The following is a 24,253-nucleotide window of genomic DNA, read 5'->3' as shown; positions in this document are numbered from 1 at the left end:
TTAAATTCCCAGAATCTGGCAACACTGGCACGGGCACCGGTGGTTCCTCTCTAGAGATGGGATTTATGGTTCTTTGAAGTGAACCGGATCTCTGGGATCCGTTCCTTTCAAAGAGCCGTTCAAAAGACTGTCTCGTTTTAGTTACTTTAGTTACTTTGTAGATTTTGATTATAATTACAAATCACTTCAACCCTATATACATTTTGACCATATTTATACATTTCCACTATTTGAAAATAGCAGATCTACAAGCTCACAATGCGTCACAACTTTGCGACGCATTGTGAGCTTGTAGATCTGCTATTTTCAAATCTTTTTTCTACATTTTATTCATTGGAAAACTTTTGAAATGGGACATTTTGCATAATGAGCACTTTGGTACTTTAAGTATCAAGTAGCCTACATTTTGAATCAAAATGTAGGTATTGGTATCAACATTTTTGATACCAATACCTTTTGTAGTAGACTACATTTTAATTCCGAACTTGTACTTGTGGCAGAGTATTATTTCTACATCGCAGTAGCCTACTTGGGTAAAGATTTTTTTTGTACTTTTCACACCACTGTTAGAAAGGAACGGCTCCCTACTGCGAACCGAATCCCACCGTTCATTTCAAAGAGCCGTTCAAAAGACTCGATTCGTTCGCGAACGTCTCACCTCCAGTTCCTCTCTGCTCTACCGGTGTGTGAGTGCAGCTGCCTGCGGGGAAAGGGGAAGCAAGCAGCGGCCAGGCAGCGGCTCGTCGCAGTGCTATGGACCCCGCCACCAACAACGTAGAGACCGGGGAGACAGAAACAACCAGCAGCCCGGAGGAGCCGCTATTCTACGTGCTCATTCCCAACCAGAAGCAGAACCACCACCACCTCCACAACAAGCCGCCGCCGCCGCCGTGCAAGAAGGAGCAGGACAAGCTGTCCGGGGTGGTGAAAAACGTCCACAGAAAACTGCGCAGGAAATACAGAGAAGGTGAGATTAGAGAAACACAGCCCTCTGGCCCTGTCTGTCTGTCTGTGTGTGGCTGTTGTTGTTGTTGTTGTTGTGGAGCTAACGAAACCACAGTTGGCGTTAGCCTATAAGCTAATAATAATGATAGCAGCCTAGTAATAAAAAAAAAGCATTGGGTCTCATCAAACATGTCAGGGACCCTCGATCGGCACGAAGTGAATTGATATTTGTGTCAGGAGGACTAGCCTTGGATCATGACTATCCAAATGTACGTGATCTTGTCTGACGTTTACTTTCTTATCCATGATAGATATTTAAAAAAAAAAAAAGAAAAAAAAAAAGAAAAGAAAATGCAAAAATTGATAAAATACATCTATGATATAGTCTTGATCCAAGGTTATGTCAGGACAGGGACCCCATAGCCTTGGATCCTTATCGATTTGCATAGGCCTATATTAAGACTCGATATAAAACACATAATATGACAGTCTTTTTTTTTTGATTGATTGAAGAATTTATTAGAAGTTTGCAATAGAAAAAAGTACAGTTTCATGACAGTACAAATCACTGGTACAAGGTCAACTAAAAGGAGATCCTAGAAAGCCGAGGCTTATTTCCACAGGAACCACACTTTACCACACTTTCTTGACCCAAGGGCAGGCCATTTTCTAAATTACTTATATGATTTTCACTATTTGTGTTCCTCTAAAATAGCAGATCTACCACTGTGGGCTTTTAAATGGGGAAGTTTAAAAGTAGCTCTGGTTAAACAGATGTTGAGACTATAGGGCTGGTTAAACAGATTTTGAGACTATATACTAAGTTATTTTGCTGTGGTGGTGTGGACCCCCAGCTCGAATCTCCCTCAAGGACCCCTGGGGTCCCCGGGCCCCACTTTGAGAACCACTGCTATAAAGGCAGTCCATCATTTATCTTTACAAATGTTATAGTTATTATGTTAACAGTATCAGCAGTGTAGCCTACACTGGGTTACACAGGGTACACTAGCCTCCAGCAACTCCTAGATTCTATTTTTAATATCTGGATTCTAGAGTTGCAATACTCAACCCTTGACAGCCCATACATCCCAATCTGGCTAACCATCGTCAAATAAAAGGGAACACCCACTCTGTTTTGTTTGCTAGCATCAGAGAGTCTGTTCTTGAGAGATTACATCCATCCAAACAGAAAAGTCCTATCTAATTGTATTATACGACTGTACGGAAAAATACGCTTAAAGGACGACTTCACCACTTTTCAACCTATATTCATATAATTGGTCCTCACTAATGTTCACGATAAAATATTTTTTTACTCGATCTGTCTCTCTTAGGAGGGCTGTGGGCAGTTCAGAAACCCGTCTACCGGTGACACCATTGTTTTTGATTTGTTTTTTAAAATTATCACAAGAACAATGGCTTCCATTAGCCTATAACATGGTCATTTTTCAGGAACAGAAAGCCTGCTGTTTCTCAACCTTTTTTCTGCATGGGCACACTTTTCATGTCCCAAGAATCCATGGGCACACCAACATAATACTGGGGTGTAAATATCGTCACTGTCGGGAAGAAACATTGTATCTCCAAGTTTCAAATGTGTACGTTTCTTCGCAAAGTAAAGTCCTGCTTCAGGCTGTCACACAGCAGATCTACAAGTGTGCTTGTAGATCGGCTGTTTTCACAAGTTTAAATCATTTTTAAAATGATAAATACAATACTGCCTTTCAAGCAGTTTCAAGGGGCACTCTTGACCCTTCTCAGGGGCACAGCTAATTAGCTTGCCCCATGATTCCCCATCCATGATGTCAGTGGTAGATGGGAACTTTATGAACTACCCCTAGCTCTCCTATTAGACACAGACAAGTACAAAAATAAATGGTGCTATTTCATCATGAACATGAATGAGGACCAATTATATGAAGATTGATTGATTGATTGAAGACTTTATTAGAAGTTTGCATAGGAAAAGGTACAGTTTCATGACGGTACAGTTCACTGGTACAAGGTCTACTAAAAGGAGATCCATGAAAAGACTAAGCTTATTTCCACTGGAAACCATTTAAGTATCTCATATAACATTGAATGACAGACAGATAGAACACAGTACTATGCAGTAGATATGTAAAGAAAAACAAAACAAAGACAGTAATTCTTAAACAAACAGTATATACAAAGAAGGGGCAGGGGAGGGTAGGGTTGGGGCTAGGTTCATTATTACCAGTTGCGAACGGCTGCTGCCTGTAAGTGGCTTTTCAGGGCAATTTTAAAGGATGCAAGTGATCCACACTCCTTTATGGCCTTCGGTAAGGCTTTCCACATTTTGGTGGTATAGCAGAAAAAAGAGTTTGACCCTTTGTTGGTTTTGACTCTGGGTTGAAAGTGATCTGTGGCGCTGCCTCTGGTGTTGTAATTATGGACATCCTTAATGTTTATAAAGTATTTTGACAGGTACTTGGGTATCATAGTGGTGTAGTGTATCTTGTACACCAGGCCCATTGCAAGCTGCTGTACTCTGTCATCTACTCTGAGCCACCCCACTCTTAATTGGTGAGTAGCGGTGAGGTGAGTCTGATAGGGAAGGCTAAGCAGGACCCTAATTAGTTTATTTTGGGCTGTTTGGAGTTTAGTTTTCAGGGCTTGTGGGGCGTCACGATACCATACGTGGACTCCGTAGTCAAAGAGGGGCTGGATTATTGCACCAGCTATGGTCTTCAGTGTGTTAAAATTGACCATCGGGGCTATCCTCTGTAGGAAACGAGTTTGTTGGTTGATTTTATTTATTACTTTAGAAGTCATCTTTTCACTGGAAAGATTAGCTTCCAGGATACATCCTAAGTAAGAGATTTCGTTTTTTCGTGTTATGACCTTGTCACCCACTTTGATTGTGAAGTTATCGACCTTTTTGAGGTTATGATTTGTTCCAAAGAGGATGGACTCCGTTTTTCCCAGGTGAATTGATAATTTGTTGTCGTTAAGCCATGTGCAGATCTTACTTAGTTCAGAGTTAAGTGTCTTCTCAACCTGCAAGTGGTCCTTGCCCGAGACTAGGAGAGCCGAGTCATCCGCGAACAGGAACAGGTTGCAGTCACAAGCAGATGCCATGTCGTTCACGTATATTAGGAACAACAGAGGCCCCAGTATGCTACCTTGAGGAACACCACAGCTTACTGGGAGGGGGGGGGGACATGGTACCGTTAATCTCCACCACCTGTTCCCTCCCCACCAGGTAAGATTGCATCCAACTCACTGCTGCGCTGTCAAGACCGATGGCTTTTAGTTTCTCAATCAGAATAGAATGATTTACGGTATCAAATGCCTTCTGGAGGTCCATCATGACCATGCCGCTATATTTGCCGTCATCCGCTTCGCGTTTGATTTGGTCAGTCAAATAGAGAAGGCATGTGTCGGTGGAATGAGATTTTCTGAATCCAGATTGGAACTCGTAAATCAGATTATTCTCATCGAGATATCTTGCAATCTGTTCGTAGACTATTTTCTCCATGACTTTGGATATGGAGCTGAGAATGGAAACGGGACGGTAGTTTCCAGGGTCTAGTTTGCTACCTTTTTTATGCAGGGGGGTTACTTTTGCTAGTTTGAAGTCCTGTGGGACATGACCCTGTTCGATGGAAAGGTTAATTATGTGGGTAATGATTGGAGCAATGGTGGCGGCTGAATCTCTGAGAAATCTAGCTGGAATTTTATCAAGGCCAGTGGCCTTGTGCTGAGGTAGGGCGCTCAGTTTTTTAAACACTTCATCAGTTGTCACTGTGGCAAGTTTAAAACTGTCTTTTATGACACCCAGTTTATTGTAGTATTTCTTAACAAAATTTATACCATACCGCCCAGATGGGGCGACCAGTCTTTCAACCAGTGAATGGGCCATGGTGGTAAAGGTTTTGTTAAGATGGGTAGCTACTTCACATTTGTCAGAAATGAGAGCGGCGTCCGTTTTGATGTTTATGCTGTGGCATATGTTTTTAGATTTTAAGCCTAATTGGTTGTTAAGCAACTTCCATAGGTCTCGTGGTTTATTTTTGTATTCGTCGATTTTGGTGTCGATGTAGTCTTTTTGGGCGGATCTACATAGTGCGATCGTCTGGTTTCTGAGTTTCTTGCACTGAGCAGTAAGATGTTTGATTTGGATCTTGAGGTCAGGGTTGAATTTTTTCCTAAGCTTTTTGCAACACTTACGTTTTTCATCGTACTTTTTGTCTCTGAGTTTAGCTGATTCGGCTATATCTGAGTTATACCATGGCTCTTGGCGGGCTTTAACCCTGGTGGTTTGCAAGGGGGCCACGTCGTCTAGAGCATTGGTCAATTTGGTTTTAAAACCACACCATGCTCCTTCGACATTTGTACAATTCAGTTCAGAAGAAAAGTCAGTATTCGCTAGTGTGTGATTTAATGCCTCACTGGAGTAGTTTTTGAGGCTTCTAGCTACCACTGTTTTGTGACCACTAGCCTTGGGTTTGTGTATTTTACGCGTACAGTAGATCATGTAATGATCACTAAGACCGCATACAATAGCCCCGCTAGCGGTGACTTTGGATTTGTCTGTGGTTACGATGAGATCTATGAGGGTTTGGGAGTGCTCCGTCACCCTGGTAGGTACGGTAACGAGCTGAGTGAGACCATATTGATTACATAACCCATTAAAGGACTTGAACAGGGGTGCTTCTTTACGCAAAGCACAAACATTCCAGTCGCCCAAAGCATAATACTCAATACCGTCCACCTTTGCTAAGCTCTCCTCAAACAGCTCAAAGAAGTCATTCTGGTCAGGGGGTCTATAGACTGCGCATATTAGTATATTTTTAGCATGTTCAAAAATTATCTCGACAAGAGAGCTGTGGTGTAGGTCAGGGCGAATGATAAAATTTAAATCATTGTGAATATACATGCAAACACCGCCTCCCTTCCTGTTCCTATCATTCCTAATGACAGTGTAATTGGCTATTTCAATGCTAGTATCTGAGAATGAGTCATCGAGTTTAGTCTCTGAGAAGGTTAAAATGTGTACCTTACCATCAAGAAACATAGCTTTGATTTGTTCCAGTTTGGGTTTCAAACTGTTGATGTTGAGATGAATCATTTTCAGTCCTCTTTTCACAAAAGTACCTTTCATGTCTGAGGTGTTCAAATAGCCATTATCAGGGCTGGGGGAGGGGGTTTCCCCTGTGTGTGAGTCCACATCCGTGTGTATTGGGGGTAGGGGGGCGCTGGGGGTGGGGGGGAGGTCATGTCCCGTTGATGTCTGAGAACCTAGACAATGGGATATCCAGCTTCTTTCATCGGCGCGAGGTGTCGAGGTGGCGGCGCCGGCGCAGATTGTATCAAAGCCGAGGTACGCCAACAGCCATGATTGGTTTCGATCCCTGGGGGGTTGAAAAGTGGCAAAGTGGCAAAGTTGCCCTTTAAATCATCCTTTCTATCTGCAAAGTTCTTGTTTCTTGAAAATCCACCGTAGACATGTTATGAGCTATATCTGTAAGTACGTTTTGAAGTGCTCGTTTTCAATAACGCAACGTCCCGCTGCCTCCTGCGTTATGTGAAATGCAGGACCGTTGAGTGATTTCCCACGAGCGCTTCCAAACTCAAACACTTAGAACAATTTATCACCAACGTGTCTTTGTTGGATTTTTATGAAACAAAAACCTTTGCAGATAGAGGATAATTCAAGCTTTCTGTACAGCTGCAATGTTGATGAGTTTAACGTTGTTTTCTGTTTGGATGTATGGGCTCTCGGAATGAGTGCTGGACTGAATATATCAAAATTTCCTTTGGGAAGCACAAATGTACGTCCAGCACTCATTCCCAGCCCCTCGCCTGGACGTGGACAGAATGTCATCCGTGTGGAAAGCTTGTGGAAAAGTGGAGATATTTGACTAAATACACGTTTTCAGCCAGAACTTTCAAAGGGATATAAAACTATAGGACAATGTCTGTCTCCGAGGCTGAGGAATTCATTATTGGGTGAGTACACAAGTAACGCGCAGCACTTTCGTGCCACAGAGATTCTCTGCTCAACTCGCGCAATAGGACCGATCTATGGCTGTGTATTCATGCCATGGAATATTGACAAAGTCTATATGTAATGATCACAGACATTCTAGGGCTAGGTACACAGCCTGCTATGGCAGGTTGAAATCTCTGTTTTGGGGGAATTAAATCCATCCCAGCATTATTTTCATTATTACAAATCCTTTTCAGTTTCTCTTTCTTCCTGAACCGATACCTTACTGAAACAGGAGTCAGGACTTATACATCCACTGTTTGGTGGTTGAAGATTTTTAGAACCAAAGTTGGTTTCATTTCAGAGTGTGTGTGTGTGTTTGTGGGAAACAAGGTCAGTCCACACATAAAAAAACCCTATAATTTGATTTGTGAAGCACATAGGCTACATGGTCAGCAGTCGGTGCAACACACCAAGGCTCATATAATCCATTTAGGCTGTTTCATGCACACCTGCACCTGGACAGGGTAGTGAATGAGACTCTCACTGCAATGGAAGAAAAGAAACTAATATGATTGACTGGATAGTGGTGTTCAGCTTAGAATACTGAATCTGAACTGAAATGCCAAGGCAGTGTCTGATTCTCTTTACCTGGAAGAACTAAGAAGGCAAACAGAAATAAGCCTCTTATAAATCCATTAAGACCGGAGGCCGATTCTACGAATGCCTTCTGAATCGGTAGTTCTCACACTTCAAGATTTTCAAAAAGTGTAAAAAATAACAGATGTACAAGTTTGCAGCGTACGTGGCACGAAGTGACATGCTGTGAGCTTGGAGATCTGCTATTTTTGAATAGCCAACGCTAAAATCTAAAGGTGGTAGACAGTAACGAAGTACATTTATTTAAGTGTACATTATGAATGAACCACTTATTAAACCCTTTTTAAAAAATACAGTAGGTAAATGAGGATCAGAATCTGGGTCTCCTGAGCAAGCACTGACATTTTTTGACCTGAGCTCAGCTAATAGACCGTGATCGCCTGCTTGGCTTGCTCAGGGGAGAGATTTACTTTTATATATACCTAACAGTCGTGTCAAACCAGACAGAACTAAATGTCTATTTTAGAAGCTATTTGCTTTCAGCTGGCAATCTGAGGTTTTTGCCAACATTCAATCAGCATGAAAGTGACCTTGAGCAAAATCAGTAACTGCGTGTGTTTGTGTAGAACTGCTATTGAATGCTGGTCTGTCTAAGAAAATGTATAGTTCTAAGTGAGATTGTCTGTGTAGGAGGGGTACGCATGAAAGCTTCTTCCCCAAATGACCCACAGAACAGTATAGTAGTTGTTTGGTTAATTGGTCAATTAGTCCAATAGCTGTAATGCCTCCTCTGTCTTCAGCATGCCATGGTAAATGGCATCATTTAGGTGTCCTGGACACATTGCCAGTTGTTCTTTGTTGTTGTTTTTATGCCGTGCCCCTTTAAAAAGCCTTCACGGACTGGTTGATTTTAATTTCAGAATATCGCCTTCTAGTAAAAGTTCACTTTTTGGGCTCCCAAATCTCAAGAGTAAACACAAACAAAACGATTTGGCAACTGCACTTAACTGCTAACCGGTTTGACCCAACAGAAATGCAAAAACAAAAAGCCAAACTTTTTCAAGCTGTAGACACTCATGGGATCATGATGTGTACTGTGTACAAGTGCAGTATGTACCTAATCTATTTGTTTAAAGGCATTACAAGATCGCTAGTAGTGAGGCCCGGACCGTGGCATTGCTGTTTGGGCACCAAGGCTCTATAGTAGCCTGACAGTGCATCGCGGGTTCAAGTCCTGTTCCTGATGATTCCTTCTCCACTTTCCACTATAAATAAATAAAGCCAGAAAAAAAGAAAGAAAAAAAAAAAGATTTCTAGTGAGCAGCGGTCCCTTTGGCAGGGCCTCATGATTGGTTAATAAGTAAAGCATGATCTTGGAAGGCTTGGCGTTGTATCCCAGCAGTCATCATGCTCGGCCCGAGCACCGTGCTGTTTACTCCCCACCCCTTTTTTGTTGTTCTGCAAATCTGATATAGCTGTTTTCCTTGTGGTCATGGGATTTCTCCCTTATCAGCATGTGGGCCTTCGTTTGCAACCCAGAGACTGAACAACAAACTAGCGAGATGCGGTGGTGAAGGGAGTTTTTGTCTTGGTGGATATTTCTGCTAACATGAAATGGCAAAGAGGAGGAAATGATATTCCACTTCTCTTGCTGCTGCCAGACGATGCATGCATGGTCACTGACGGAATGTTGAAGTAGTGCAGAGACATCAGTAGCCTGTGCTTTTTTAGCTGAGAACCTACCAGGAGGAGAACTTTAAATTCTTCCACACTAAATTGGACGACCACGATTAGCAAGTAGGTACTAAAAGCCTTGCTGTTTGCAGAGTACACTAGGATAGTTCAACTCTTAACGTTTTGTGTCTTTAAATGGTTTTCAAGAAGACAAAAATAACATCGAATTTGTCTAGTTGTGCAACTTATGGAAATTATTGCTATTTTGGATTCTATATTGAATGCTCTGCCAAAGATTTTAAAATAGACAGTGTTTAATAAGTGGGAGGGGGTATAAAATATAATTTCAACTCAATGCAGTTAATTTCAACTCAATGTTGTTTTTTTCCATAGTGGGTGATTTTGACAAGATCTGGCGTGAGCATTGCGAGGATGAGCAGACCCTTAGTGAGTATGCCCTGGCCATGAAGAACCTAGCCGACAACCACTGGACCAAAAAGTGTGAAGGAGAGGGACGCATTGAATGGTGTCGCAGGTATGACTCACTTCAAAGGAAGAGATATATTTTTTTCTATTGCAATTTCAGTGGTGGTGCAAGGTGCATTCTTACTCACACATAGGCTTGCCTTGTTATTACATAATCGGTTATTACATAATCACGCAATTTATTAGTCTGTATAAAATCAACTGGATGAAATTAAACAAATCTTAATATATATCCATCATTTCCGTGTTGTTGTCCACACTCTTTTAAACAGTTTCAATGTGGCGTCCCTACTCGCACATCACTTTTGTAACATGTTGATGTCAATGTAACGGCAAGGTGTGAGAAATATGTTTTGATTCTTCTTCCACAGTGTTTGTCAGGAATATTTCTTGGACGGCGGGATGAAAAGAATGTTGGAGAAGGATGAGAAAAGTGCCAAGCTTGCCATGGGTTTGGCCACAGCATCTTTGAGTTCCCAGCCACACTGCACCATCCCTAGGTAAATCACTGCTAGAGGCTCACTCTGACCAAGATATTTTCTGTTTTGTTGGTGTTCAGTGTTGCTCTGTGAACACTTGAAGGTAGGGTGATATTTACTGTATTTGGTAGTAATAGCTATTAGGGCATTCACGAATAGTGATTTTTGTATTCGAATGATTCGACCTCAAAGTATTCGAATAGTCGAATATTCAACAGGACTGGCCAAACTGTCAAATATTAAGTAAGCAAGAGGCGAACGTTGCGTGGCGTTGTGAGCATGTAGATCTGCTATTTTCACAATATTTATCTGCGGAACTGAGTCAAATTAAATGTAATACCTACAATTCCAAGGGCTTGTCAGGGTGGGGGTCCCCAGTTCAAATATGTTTATTTGGGGGGTCACAGCCTAAAAAGGTTTTAGAAGCCCTGGTATAGAGCATTAACAAATTCATCCACCAGGGGCAAACTCATTCTTATGACTTCCTATCTAGCCAAGCTTTATAAACGATATATATATTTCTTTAAAGAGAAAACCAGTAAGACTCCCTAATCGGGAGATAAGCGACCACAAATAGGGCAAAAATTAGTTTTTCCAAAATCCTCCTGATCCATGTTGATGACATGAGTGTAGACATACTGTGTAGTGATTTTCGTGATTTTAGGGCAAAATCTGTAGGAGCAGTGTCCAAAAATGTCTTTTTAAAAATCGGCCTGGAGGTGGCGCTATATGGGACAGATTCATGTTGATGGGATCAGTGTAGACATACTGTGTACCGATTTGCGTGATTTTAGGGCAAACATTTTAGGAGCAGTGTCCAAAAATGTGTTTTGCAAGAATCGGCCTCATGGTGGCGCTAGAAGAGGGCCATGTGAGAAATGAGGGGTGGGGTCTCCGCGCCGCCAAGGCGGACGAATAGGTACCGGCCCCGGCTGTCCCGGTCGCTCCTAGCCGGAGTTACGGCATTTTATGTGAGCTGCAGTGTAGGGGGTCCTCCACTGGGGGCGCCACCACTTTTGCATCCGTTCTGGTGCAGCAGGAGTCGGTGGTCCCCGGGAATTCCCTGTGAGCAGCCCCGTTGGGGTGGTCATTTGGTCAGTTTAGCACATTTGGTCATTTTTTACATCTGGGGGTCCCCCAGGGACCTGGGGGTCCCTGGAGCTCCGGGGGTCCTTGGAGGTTGTAGTTTGGCAGGTAAGGAGTGTGTGTGCAAAATTTGGCATGGATCGGGTTAACGGTTGCGGAGATATGAGCAGGGCAAGAGTGTGACGTGCGACGTGTGACTGACGGACTGACTGACTGACTGACTGACTCACTCACGGACAGCCTGTGGAGGTTTGGATAGTATAAGTAACTGCGACCTACGGTCGCAACAATAAAAAAAAAATATATATATATATATTCGACTTCGGTGAACAACGTCGAATAGTGACTTTGATATTCGAATATTCGAATATTTGGTGAATGTAATGCCCTAATAGCTATAGAGCCCCCCGTCTCTCCAGCTCTTTCAAAAATAGAAAATACTTTTCGGGTGGCTGCCAATTTCAGCCAAGGAGAGAGTGCTCATTTATCAGCCTCAATCTTGTAGTGTTCCAGTTCCAATTTTGTCTGCTCTCTTCTTTGTGTCATCACTCCCAATTTCACTTGTTTAATCTGTATCCTGTGTGATTACTCTCCTGATTGGATCAAATTGGTATCCTGAGACGTGAAAAATAATTTTGTGTTTACTAAAGCGGTGGAGAGACAGAGGGGACTCCTGTTACTGAACAAACACTCTAGCAATGAGTACTGCATGTGTGCTTTCTGTTTCCTGATTTCCTGATCAAATGTGTAACAAACTGTATCGCAATGAGTACTATCAGAATATAGAGCTATAGAGCTATTCAACATTTATTTCAAAATACTTTAAAATATAATTTACCCTAGCTTGTGTCTCTTTCCGACAACAAGATGTGGAAAAGATGCATGTGTTTCCATAGAAGATACTGGATTGTTGGGGCCCTAATTCATCAGATCATCTTGTGCTGCTTTGTGTTGCAGTTCAATATCCCAGCCTGGGAAAATGCGCCTGCTTGATGTGGGAAGCTGCTTCAACCCCTTCTTGAAGTTCGATGAGTTCCTTACTGTTGGCATTGACATATCGCCTGCAGTTGAGGTATCTATTTTAACATTAATTCAGCCATTTCTTCTGTCACCCAGCACGTCACCCCTTTTCAACCGTATCTCCATGTTAATTGGTTCTCTCTAATGCTCGTTATAAGATGGAACCATGTCTGTCTACTCAACTCTGCATCTCATTAGTGGGATAAGGACCCTTCAGAATCCTGCCTACCAGTGACATCATCGGTGGCAATTCCAAGCTAATAGAAACGTCAGCGTTTCCCTTAATGGAAAGTTAAGGTGCTAAAATAGAAGACATTGTTCTTGCTTGAAAAATAAAGAAAAGGTTTGATATGATGTTTGACATGACCAACACCGCCTACCATGATGTCACTGTCAGGACCAATTATATAAAGATACGGGAGGTTGAATATCATATTTAATAACACTGTTGTGAATTTCAGTGAATACAGCAATCAAGTCATGTGGAATTTATCAGTGGTTCCCAAACCTTTTTTTGCCTTGCCGCTAAATACTGAATCGAGCAACTTAAAAACTGTCTGGGGTGCGCACAAAAGCCAAATGACCCTAAACTTATTTGAAAGTGAAATATCGATTTACGGTTAGGTTTAAAGATAGGGATGGGCATATTGGGTACAGTCCCCCAGGGCGAAATCCCAACAGTAGCCGTGTTTAATCTTAATGTGCGTTTCCCGTCTCCCTGTCTCCCTCCCCCCTCCAGAGCGTGTACAAATGCGACTTCCTCAACCTGCAGCTGCAGCCGCCCGTGCAGCTGTCAGAGGAGGCGGCAGAGGCCTTCCTGCGCCACCACCTGCGCAGCCCCATCGACGCGCTGCCGGCGCAGCTCTTCCACGTGGCGGTGTTCTCGCTGCTGCTGTCCTACTTCCCCTCGCCGTACCAGCGCTGGATCTGCTGCAAGAAGGCCCACGAGCTGCTGGCGCTGAACGGCCTGCTGCTCATCATCACGCCAGACTCCTCCCACCAGAGCCGCCACGCGCTCATGATGCGCAGCTGGCGCGTAGCCGTGGAGTCTCTGGGCTTCAAGCGCTACAAGTACGTTGAGTTCTTCTTTGTTTTGGTTAATTATTTTTATTGGGCTTTTTTCCATGATCATTTAGCGTCGATGAAAAACGTTACGTTCAGTCACATACACTACAGTCCATGTTTTTTTTTTCTTTTTTACGTCGACTACGGATAAATACATTTTAAAACATCTACTTACCAATGTGAAGAACAAAAGAAACGATACAAAAAAAGGACGAGAAATAGATACATAAAACAGACAAAACAATTTCAAATACTAGAAGCTCGGCCGGTCTAGTCGGCGACCTGGCCAACTCGGGAACAATGTAAATAGGGAATGAATGCCCCGCCCTTTAATGCAAACCCCATTATACCTGTTGTCATAGGATCCGTTTTGACCATCTGTTTGCGTGTGTCCATTTATGCCCATATATGGAGAGATATGTCTGTCTACGTCCATTTTCTGACATATATGGAGATCTCTGTAGGACCTGGTTTGACCATCTGTTTGCCTGTGCCCATTTATGCCCATATATGGAGTTTGCGACCTGGCCAACTCGGGAACGATGTAAATAGGGAATGAATGCCCCACCCTTTAATGCAAACCCCATTATATGGAGATCTCTGTATCTGTCTGTGTCCCTTTTATGCCCATATACTCTATCTGTGTCCATATTTTATGCCCATATGCCCATATATGGAGATCTCTGTATCTGCCCATATGCCCATATATGGAGATCTCAGTCTGTGTCCCTTTTATGCCCATATATCTGCGTCCATTTTATGCCCATATGCCCATATATGGAGATCTCTGTATCTGCCCATATGCCCATTCTCTGTATCAGTCTGTGTCCCTTTTATGCCCATATACGGAGATATCTGTCATGGAGATCTCAGTCTGTATCCCTTTTATGCCCATATATCTGTCTGTGTCCCTTTTATGCCCATATACGGAGATATATCTGTCTGTGTCCCTTTTATGCCCATATACGGAGATATCTGTCGGGTCGAGGCAAGGCCCCTGTATTGCCCATATATGGAGATCTCTGTATCTGCCCATATGCCCATATATGGAGATCTCAGTCTGTCGGGTCGAGGCTAGGCCCCTGTATCTGCCTGCAGTGATGTCACAATGACTCAGTGCTTGCGCCCGGCACTGCAGTGATGTCACAATGAGTCAGCGCTTGCGCCGATTTTGCGCCGATTTCCGCATAAGGAGATTCCGAACGTTTCGCGCCGGTTAGGGAAAACCGCGCGTCGGGTCGGGTCGAGGCCCGGCACTGCACTCCATGCCACGGCGGGGAACGCGCGTGCCGAATCTGAAGCCGGTGGGACGAACGGTTCTCGAGATACGCGGATTACAAACACACACGCAGAGACTTCTCGCATTTATAGATAGATAGCTGCAAGCGGCGATAAAGTGGCCAAGCCAGGAAAAAAGGAGCAAGGGAGAAGAAAAGCAGGAAAAGCAAGACATTTTTGAAAAGAAAACAAAGAAAAACTAGAAGCAGTCATGTGCTCAAAAGGAATCTTTGGTGCGTTTAGAACAAAATGCCGCAAATGATGAACACAGCATGCAATTTTTATTAAACAGTGCACGCACATTCCCACCAGGAAGAAGTGTCACTTAAAAAAAATCTAATCAGACTCATGGTGGCGCAATAACAGGACGATTTGTGTTTTTACCTATAACTCCCGATCAGTGTAAAACATTCTATGGGCACTTCCCAGAGGCCAAGGAAAAACCTTTGCCCTGCATTTTTCACATCTGGCTTCCGTTGTCATCACAGAAAACAAGCGCTCCTTCCACGCGCGTCTCCTACGGATTCCAATATAGCTTACAGGGCTTGGCTACTAATAAGCTAAAAGAAAAAGGGACCATAACAAAGCAAATGATAATGTCACAGTCTAAACTAGCAGTTACAATCTTACTTATACAGTGTGACATATCCAAGTACAAAACAGTACAAACTGACTATGGAAGCCAACCCGGGGCAAAGCCAGGAAAGGCACTGCGGCGTGACAGCTTACCTAAGAGTCGGTGTTGGCTACGCTAGACCACACTCTTGCATTGCACAGTGCACATAGATGTCCCCCGCCCTCCATCGTATTCACCAAGTGTGCACATACAATTTAAAAATCCTGCATGCCATATTCCTTTTCTTCTATAGTCTCTTGAATATTAAACCCATGGTTGCCACATTTCCCAGAACAATAGAGCAGTACCATTCAGGTCCTTTCTAGTGGCATGCATGGGGAGCGTGTCGATATTGTGACGTAGCATTTGTTCGATGTCCCATTAGTTTGACGCTACTGAATGCTAACCTGTCGACGCTGGTGAATGTTAACCACTGTGCCAAACCCAACCCAAACCCTAACCTCAGTAAAACTATGCCTAAACCTAACCCTAACCTCAGGTAAAACTATGGCTAAACCTAACCCTAAAACCTAACCCTTAGTCGAACTAATGACACTTGACAAATCCCGAACCTAAGCTTGTTTCCTCCACGCAGGTATGTCAAGTTCTCCCACATGCACCTGGTGGCCTTCCGCAAGGTGTCGGCGGCCACCACCGGCGACCTGGTGTCGCGCAACTACCCCGAGATGCTCTACATCCCGCAGGACTTCCGCTCCAACGAGGAGGAGGAGGACTACAGCGACGTGCCCGTGCAGCCGCCGCGCTCCGACCTGGAGGACGACCAGGTGGCGTGGGGCTTCGCCGAGCTGCCCGACATGCCCTGCTACGACGACTCCGACTCCGGAGAGAGCCAGGGCAGCTCGGTGCCCGGCTTCCACGAGCTGGAGGACCCCATCCTCCTTCAGAGCTAGGGAATAACAACACAAATACAGCTAGTGTCCCAGCTAGTTAAACTGCCCCCTAGCTCTGGTCCATAGGCCCATAGGGCATTGCAGTGGTGGACACTTTGTGGTTCCACACACACAAACTCATGCCATTTATCCTGTTGAGATTTGCATAATTATTTTAAGCCTGGAACCAAGCCATCTGGTGAATCATACAACCACATTTTGTTTACATATTCTAATTATATGATATGAATCAAAGGTTTTAGGTTTTGATTCACCAGGATCCTAGAGGGCTTGATTCTAGGATTAAAATAATATTTTTGTAAAAGTCTATGGGAAAAATGAATGGCCGATTTATTGAGTGGCACCAGTAAACCACGCCCACTGCGATGCACTATAGGGTTGGAGGGTTTTCTCTAATGCTCTTGAGAGTTCTCTCTTAACTCTCTGACTATATATCTTTTGCTTTGACTCCGGTTTTCAGTGTCTTATCGACGTCTAAACTAATAGTAAAAAACTGAAAATGAAGAACCCACTGAGACGAAGGCGGTTTGGTTGTGTTGAAAGCATTTTGTCCGTGGTGGTAAGCCTCTCAGACCCACACCTTCTTTTGAGTAAAATGCACTTTTTGGCCATTAAAATTATATTTCTTATATTGACCACCACGGACAAAAATTCTCAACAAAAATTCTCAACAAAAATTAGACTACTGCCATTGTTTTGGTGAGTAGCAAAATTGTATTCATTTTTAGTGTCAGTTTGCACATCAGTAGACATAGAAAGCCTCAGTCGATGCGGAAATACATAGTCCCTGGCAGAGAGATAGCGAGAACTCACTATCCCAACTGCTGCGCTGCCAAATTTAACTTGCTGCATTTCTTCCCCCCCCATTTCTCACCCGCTACCCCTTAAATCAATGCAGTTTGCACAGAGTGAAAGAGAAGTTTACAGATGTCAATTATTTCTCATATCCACACACACACACACACACACACACACACACACACACACACACACACACACACACACACACACACACACACACACACACACACACACACACACAAAGATAGATATATTTTAATAAATAGCTATGTTTTTTACGAGTTGGAAAACGGAATGTGCTCCAGCGGGTTGGAGTTGGCCCTACTTGCTTCTTGGATTTTCCATCGTACAGTATCTCCTAATCAGCACGATAACACGTGATGTGCTCTTATTTCTTCAATGGTGAATAAGCTAGATTGTTTGGATAAGCCTGATAAATCTGTCGAGAGAGGAAGGTGGAAAAACTGGCATTAATAGACCTCTTCACACTTCTTTGACACACTTCTGGGATCATTAAAGGTCCATTTCACAGTTACTCAATATCTGAGGACCACCAGTGGTCCAAATGGAGCCTTACTGGTCTGTAACTAAAGTGTACAAATGGAACCATTTGTATACTCCGAGTTAAACACTGAGGATTTTAGTGTAGATTGGGGTCCCATCTTTTGAATTACAAGGACCCCCAGTTTAATATGTATTGGGCCATTGACCCATGTTTGATACATTATTTTTTATCTCAGACCCTGATGTAAATCAGTCGATGATGATGATATGATGTAAACAACTGGTTATTTGTCCATTTGGTTCCATTTTGACACTCTCCGAGTTATAGACCCGTAACCGTCCATTTTGGACCCCTGATGGACCGGTTCAGTCTCAATGGGTCCAAGTTTATTTACTGTTGTTGCAGACAGTGACAGCTGACAGCCAATAAACTTGGACTAAATCTGTTCGCTAGTATAGCAACGCAGTTCCACTGACAACAAGGACTCGCTTCTGTCAGCCTTGCAGTTAGATTCCTGAACACTTTCTGTTTTGTTTTCTGTTGCACTTAGACCGCTAGTATAGCAACGCAGTTCCACTGACAACAAGGACTCGCTTCTGTCAGCCTTGCAGTTAGATTCCTGAACACTTTCTGTTTTGTTTTCTGTTGCACTTAGACTTTTACTTTTTGGCACTGTTACAAGTGTTTTAGTGTTAACGATTCTGTGCAAAAGAAATAATAAACAGTTTCTAAAAGTGCTTTGTTATGAAGTATATTCTCAAACAGTCAGGACAATGGTGTTCTCGATGTCTCAATATGTGACAATGACATTTTAATCACTTACAGTTGCAATCGGCGAGTTGCAACTGTATTTAGCACACTCCTTTTCCCCCCACTCTACATCAAATCTCCACCAAAAATAGCTATTTTTGGCAAATGTTTTGCTCAGAATAGAAGGGGGCTTTGGGGTTCAAGTGGTCAAACTGGCCATCGTGGCTTCTTGCTTACAGATGATTTGTGTATCTTTTACAATAAAGTCGTATTTGTAGCATTTTCAGATCCATACAGTAGGTAGGAGTTTGTACTAGGTTTACTAATGTGAAGTTGTTAACTGTTCTGTAATCAAAGTGTAACAAGGTACATGTTTCAAACTAGATCTCACTGTTCCCCCCCCCCCCCTCTCTGTGTCCAATGTTAACAACTTAAACCCTATTTACTTAGTTTACCGGTGTCCCCCAGGGGACTACTGGGCCCCCTTTCCTTTTTTCCTATCTACACTAGGGCATTCACCAAATATTAGAATGTTTGAATATCAAAGTCGCTATTCGATGTTGTTCACTGAAGTCGAATATTTGCTTATTTTTATTTTTTTATTGTTTTCTCTTTATGTTGTAATGTTCTATACCAGGGATTCTCAAACCTTTTTAGGCTGTGACCCCCAAAATAAACATATTTGAACTGGGGACCCCCACCCTGACAAGCACTCGGTTCCGCAGATAAATACTGTGAAAATAGCCGATCTACATGCTCACAACGCCTCGTAACGCGAGGCGTTATGCGCATGTAGATCGGCTATTTTCACAATGTTTGCCTCTTGCTTACTTAATATTTGACAGTTTGGCCAGTCCTGTCGAATATTTGACTATTGGAATACTTTGAGGTCGAATAATTAGAATACTAAAAATCACTATTCGTGAATGCCCTACTCTACACTAAACATCCTCGCCTAGAAAATAGCCGATCCATCACATGCCGCGTTGTAGCTCAGATATTCCTGTGAAAGGCCATCCCAGAATACGGGGATGCTAGGGTTTGTTTGGAACAATACCGACTTCCCAATAGATTTCAAGAACCTACAGTCTGTATTTGTGATGAGATAAAATAGTATAGCACTGTTAGCCCATGTTAACTTTCAGCACCACTATATACCGTGGGTCCATTTTGATGTGAAAATATTTACTACCTAAAGAAATATCTTATTTTTGTCATACTCAAACGCATACATGAGTAAGTTGTTATAGCAATACCAAGCAAGAGCTGATCTGAATGTACCCTGTCTTTTTGTGGGACGTTTGACCTTAATGACACTAGTGCAAGTGTGTATGCAATAGGTTTTAGTTAGTTATTTGTGGCTGGGAGTGTATGACGTGTGTGTTTGCTTTTGACGGTGGCACTTCTATCAACAATATTTAATTACGCAGGGTGCCACGATTAAAAACGTTAAGGTTGTACTTTTGACTCCACAGCATTTCTCTGAAGTGAAAGGTACATTATGAATGAACTACTATGGGCCCTATTTCAAATGCAGTGAAAATGGCACATCTAAAAGACCACAACATCTGCTATTTTCACAATATTGAAAATGTCTGGAAAGTCTTTTATTTTTATTGATATTAAGTTAAGTGGACTTTGTAATTTGCACTTCTTAAAGCAAGTAATCCAGTATTATTATTCAATACAACTTTCACTTGTAGTTGAATAATATTTCACCAGGCATATCTTATATATTTTTGACTCAAGTACTAGGGTTGAGTTTACTTTGTCCACCACAGGTCATAATAGGCTGATTTAGATGCCCTGGCATAAAAAAAAAACTAAAGAGAACTCAGACCTTGAAGAATACAAAAAGAGCTTCCTTTGCCAAATTGTGTGTGCAACTGTTCAAATCCTCCTTTTGTAGCAGTATTAGTGGACAAGAACACGTCCTGTGCAATATTACCTTGCTTTCCCATATCATTTTCCAGTTAAAATTGATCTTAACTGTCATGTTATTCACTACTACAGTATGTAGACATTCTTATCATCCTTTTCTCATACAGTTAAGGAAGCATATTTTGTGATGCGAGTCGGTACATTTGTCTTCCAGTGTTTTATTTGTTTGTTTTTGGGCCATTTGCATGCAGTAGCTTAATTTCCACTCTTTTAATTAAGGACTTTTGACAATTCAGAACAATGTGTGCTTTATTAGTATGGTTGTATTTCTCTTTTTATAAATGAATGTAAATCTAATATAAATCTCATCTGCGTTTTTGTGTATGCTTTGTTTCAGTTTTTGTGGATATGTAGGGGTGAATGTTTACCGTTATATTTTTTACAGCAACGGCAATATAAGATATAACGTCGCTGTCAGGTGGAAAACCTTGTATGTCCATTACAGTTATTTAGACAAAATATATTTGAAAAGTGTTACAAAATTGTGAAAATGGCCGTAGATGTATGAACACTCTTGTATGAAGAAGTAGGGCATTCATTTATGAAAGAAATACGAATATAAATGGAAATACAAGGTTTCCGTATTGTTCAAAAATGATTTAGCCTAATATTCTTAACACATAAGAATACGTTACAAATTACAACAGTAAGATACTAATTGTGGTTTAAAACATAAAAAGAAAAAGAAAAAAAAAAGATACACATATATATATATATATATATATATATATATATATATATATATATATATATATATATATATCCCATCAGGGTAGGATTACTATGAAATATATGTTCTTCAATTTATATTCTTTAATATATTTGCTCCCCTCTAGGCGAACTAAAAGATATATCAGTAAAAATCTACACATTTCCGAGTAATTTGGGATGTTTCCTAACAATGGATGTTATCGGAACATATTCAAGACAAAGGGCAGAGAAAATATGATTGTTTTTAAAAAAGTGGTCTTGTGTCTCAGTTTACCCCAGCACCGGGGTAAACTGAGACAGACCAGAGAAATCAACGGGGTGAAGTGATCCACTCACTTTTTTCACTTTAAAACTACCATAAAAACACAAAAACACGGTTAACAAGGTTAAATATGCACAATACAAAAATGTACATGGCAGATATTCTTAGGGTTTGTCCTGTCATTTCCACCCATATGTCAAATAATTTGACACGTGCAGAAAGAAAACCCTATACAAAATGTATTGAAGTGTTTACCAAACTTTCCTCAGTTGATCCTTATGTAATTTTTCCTGTAGAATGCATTTATGCAAAGTATATTGTTGTATTGTGCATAAATAATGAGATCATTAGCATATTTAGTCAAATTTAGTCAGATATGCTAATTATCTCATTAATTATGCACAATACAAAAAATACATATCAGAATTGGATTCTACAGGGAAAAATATTGATTGATTGATTGAAGAATTTATTAGAAGTTTGCAATAGAAAAAAGTACAGTTTCATGACAGTACAAATCACTGGTACAAGGTCAACTAAAAGGAGATCCTAGAAAGCCGAGGCTTATTTCCACAGGAACCACACTTTAAGTATCTCATATAACATTGAAAGACAGATGGATAGAACATAGTACTTTATCTAGGATAACAAAAAGCATAACATCAAATACAAAGGCAGAAAAAAGAATAATAAAAAAAAAAGGGGGGGGGGGGCATGGGGGCTTAGTCTATTTACAAGTCACGGGTAGCAGCTGTCTGAAGGTGACTTTTCATACCAATTTTGAAGGAGGCTAGGGATTTGCTCTCCTTTAGGGCTTGAGGAAGGGCGTTCCACATGTTGATGGTGTAGCAGGAGAACGAGTTAGAGCCTTGTTTAGTGTTAAATCTACGTTGATGATGATTAGTGGAGCTGCCTCTGGTGTTGTGGTCGTGAACATCCTTGACCTTTAAGAAGTAGTTTGTCAGGTACATGGGAATCTTGGAGGTGTAGTGTATCTTGTACACCAGGCCCATTGCAAGATGCTGTACTCTGTCAGCTACTTTGAGCCATCCCACGCTTTCGTGGTGATGATCGGTAAGGTGGGTCAGAGGAGGGAGACCAAGCACAACCCTAATTAGTTTGTTTTGGGCTGTTTGAAGCTTTAACTTTAAGGCGGCTGGGGCGTCGCGATACCAGACAAGGACTCCGTAATCAATGAGGGGCCCAATAAGAGCTCCTCCTAGTGTCTTTCGGGATTTAGTATTGATCAGCGGGGCAACCCTTTGCAAGAAGCGAATTCGTTGGTTGACTTTATTGATAACCTTGGTGGTCATTTTTTCACTGGATAGGTTAGCCTCCAGGATGCAACCCAGGTAGCAGATGTAGTTTTTTCTTTCTATCACAGTGTCACCTACTTTAATTGTGAAGTTCTCAACTAGGCTAAGTTTCTGACTAGATCCAAAGAGGATACATTCAGTTTTGCCTAGGTGAATTGAGAGTCTGTTGTCATTGAGCCAGGTGCAGATCTTGTTAAGTTCACAGTTAAGGGCCTTTTCAACCTGCAATAGTCCTAGTCTCTGCCGGAGACTAGGAGAGCCGAGTCATCCGCGAACAGAAACAGATTGCAGTCACAAGCAGATGACATGTCGTTTACGTATATTAAGAACAACAGTGGTCCTAGTATACTCCCTTGAGGTACTCCACAGTTTACTGGGAGGGGGGGGGGACAGGGTTCCGTTGACTTCCACCATCTGTTCCCTCCCCACCAAGTAAGAGTGCATCCATCTCACTGCTGTGCTATCAAGACCAATAGCTTTGAGTTTTTCGATCAGAATAGAATGATCGACGGTGTCAAATGCCTTCTGGAGGTCCAGCATGACCATGCCGCAATATTTGCCATCGTGAATTTCACGTTTGATGTAATCATTCAAATAGATGAGGCATGTATCTGTGGAATGGGACTCTCTGAAGCCAGACTGGAACTCGTAGATCAGTTTATTCTCTTCAAGATATTTAGCCACCTGTTCATAGACAATTTTTTCCATTACCTTAGAGATGGAACTAAGGATTGAGATTGGCCTGTAGTTGCCAGGGTCAAGTTTACTGCCTTTTTTGTGCAGGGGGGTTACCTTAGCTAATTTGAAGTCCTGGGGGACATAACCCTGCTTGATAGATAGATTAATAATATGGGTAATGATTGGGGCAATGGTGGCAGCTGAGTCTATGAGAAATTTGGGGGCGATTTTATCATGGCCAGCGGCCTTGAATTGAGGTAGGGCGCGAAGTTTTTTAAACACTTCATCAGTTGTCACCGTGGTAAGTTTAAAATTGTCTTTGCATACCCCAAGGTTCCTGTAGAATTTCAAGATGTGCCTAACACCAAACAGCCCAGATGGAGCGGGCAGTTTATTGACCAGATTTTTGGCCATGGAGGTGAAATAGATGTTGAGATTTTTGGCTACATCGAGACTGTCAGTGAGGAGGGTTATGGGAGTTTGGATGGATATGTTGCTGGCTATGGATCTAAGTTTAGCACCACAGCCTAGCTGGGTTTTAAATAGCTTCCATAGGTCTCGTGGTTTGTGGATGTTTTCCTCAACTTTCTCATCCAAGTAGTGTTTTTTGGCAGAAAGGATTAAGGAGGTTGTCCGATTTCTCAGTTTATTAGCCTCTAAACTGACTATTTCTAATTTGGCTTCAAGGTGTTTATTGGGGCCTTTTTTGAGTTTGTGATTATATTTGCGTTTCTCAGAGTATTTTTTGTCTCTGAGTTTCATTGATTCACAGATTTCCGAATTCCACCATGGCTGTGAGCGGGCTTTAACCCTGACCCTACGCAAAGGAGCCACTTCGTCTAGGGTAGTGTTGAAAATGGATTTAAAGCCCAGCCAGGCTTCGTCGACCTGAGTGCTAGCTAGTACTGGGGACCAGTCAGATTTCTCCAGTTTGTGATTAAAGGCTTCGCTAGAGTAGGTTTTGAGGTTTCTAGCTTCAACTGTTTTGTGGCCGTCAGCTTTGGACTTATGTATTTTACGGGTGCAGTAAATTATATCATGGTCGCTTAGGCCACCACATTCAATAGTCCCACTCGCGGAGACTTTAGATTTGTCTGTGGTTACAATGAGATCTATGGTGGTTTGAGAGTTATCTGTAACCCTAGTTGGCTTGGTGATGAGCTGAGTGAAACC

At 42.1% G+C, this 24,253-nt stretch overlaps 1 protein-coding gene across 2 annotated transcripts; it reads left to right on the top strand.

Annotated features, from left to right (window-relative positions):
- Window positions 1-616: 616 nt before the first annotated feature.
- samtor (S-adenosylmethionine sensor upstream of mTORC1) lies at window positions 617-20,400 on the top strand. Of its 2 annotated transcripts, none has more exons than XM_080736038.1 (6): window positions 617-967; window positions 9,569-9,710; window positions 10,033-10,161; window positions 12,184-12,298; window positions 12,986-13,317; window positions 15,801-20,400. In XM_080736038.1, exons 1-6 carry the CDS (start codon window positions 754-756, stop codon window positions 16,114-16,116), a joined length of 1,248 nt encoding a protein of 415 aa, XP_080592164.1. In that variant the 5' UTR covers window positions 617-753; the 3' UTR covers window positions 16,117-20,400. The 2 variants fall into 2 exon arrangements, with proteins under 2 accessions (XP_080592164.1, XP_080592165.1); XM_080736039.1 differs by lacking the exon at window positions 617-967 and adding an exon at window positions 9,002-9,298.
- The last annotated feature ends 3,853 nt before the right edge of the window (window positions 20,401-24,253 follow it).

This window comes from Nannobrachium achirus, assembly GCF_963921795.1.
Source record: "Nannobrachium achirus genome assembly, chromosome: 11".
NCBI classification, from domain to species: Eukaryota; Metazoa; Chordata; class Actinopteri; order Myctophiformes; family Myctophidae; genus Nannobrachium; species Nannobrachium achirus.
The sequence above is the reverse complement of the archived record's forward strand: the minus strand, read 5'-3'. Positions and strand labels throughout refer to the sequence as shown.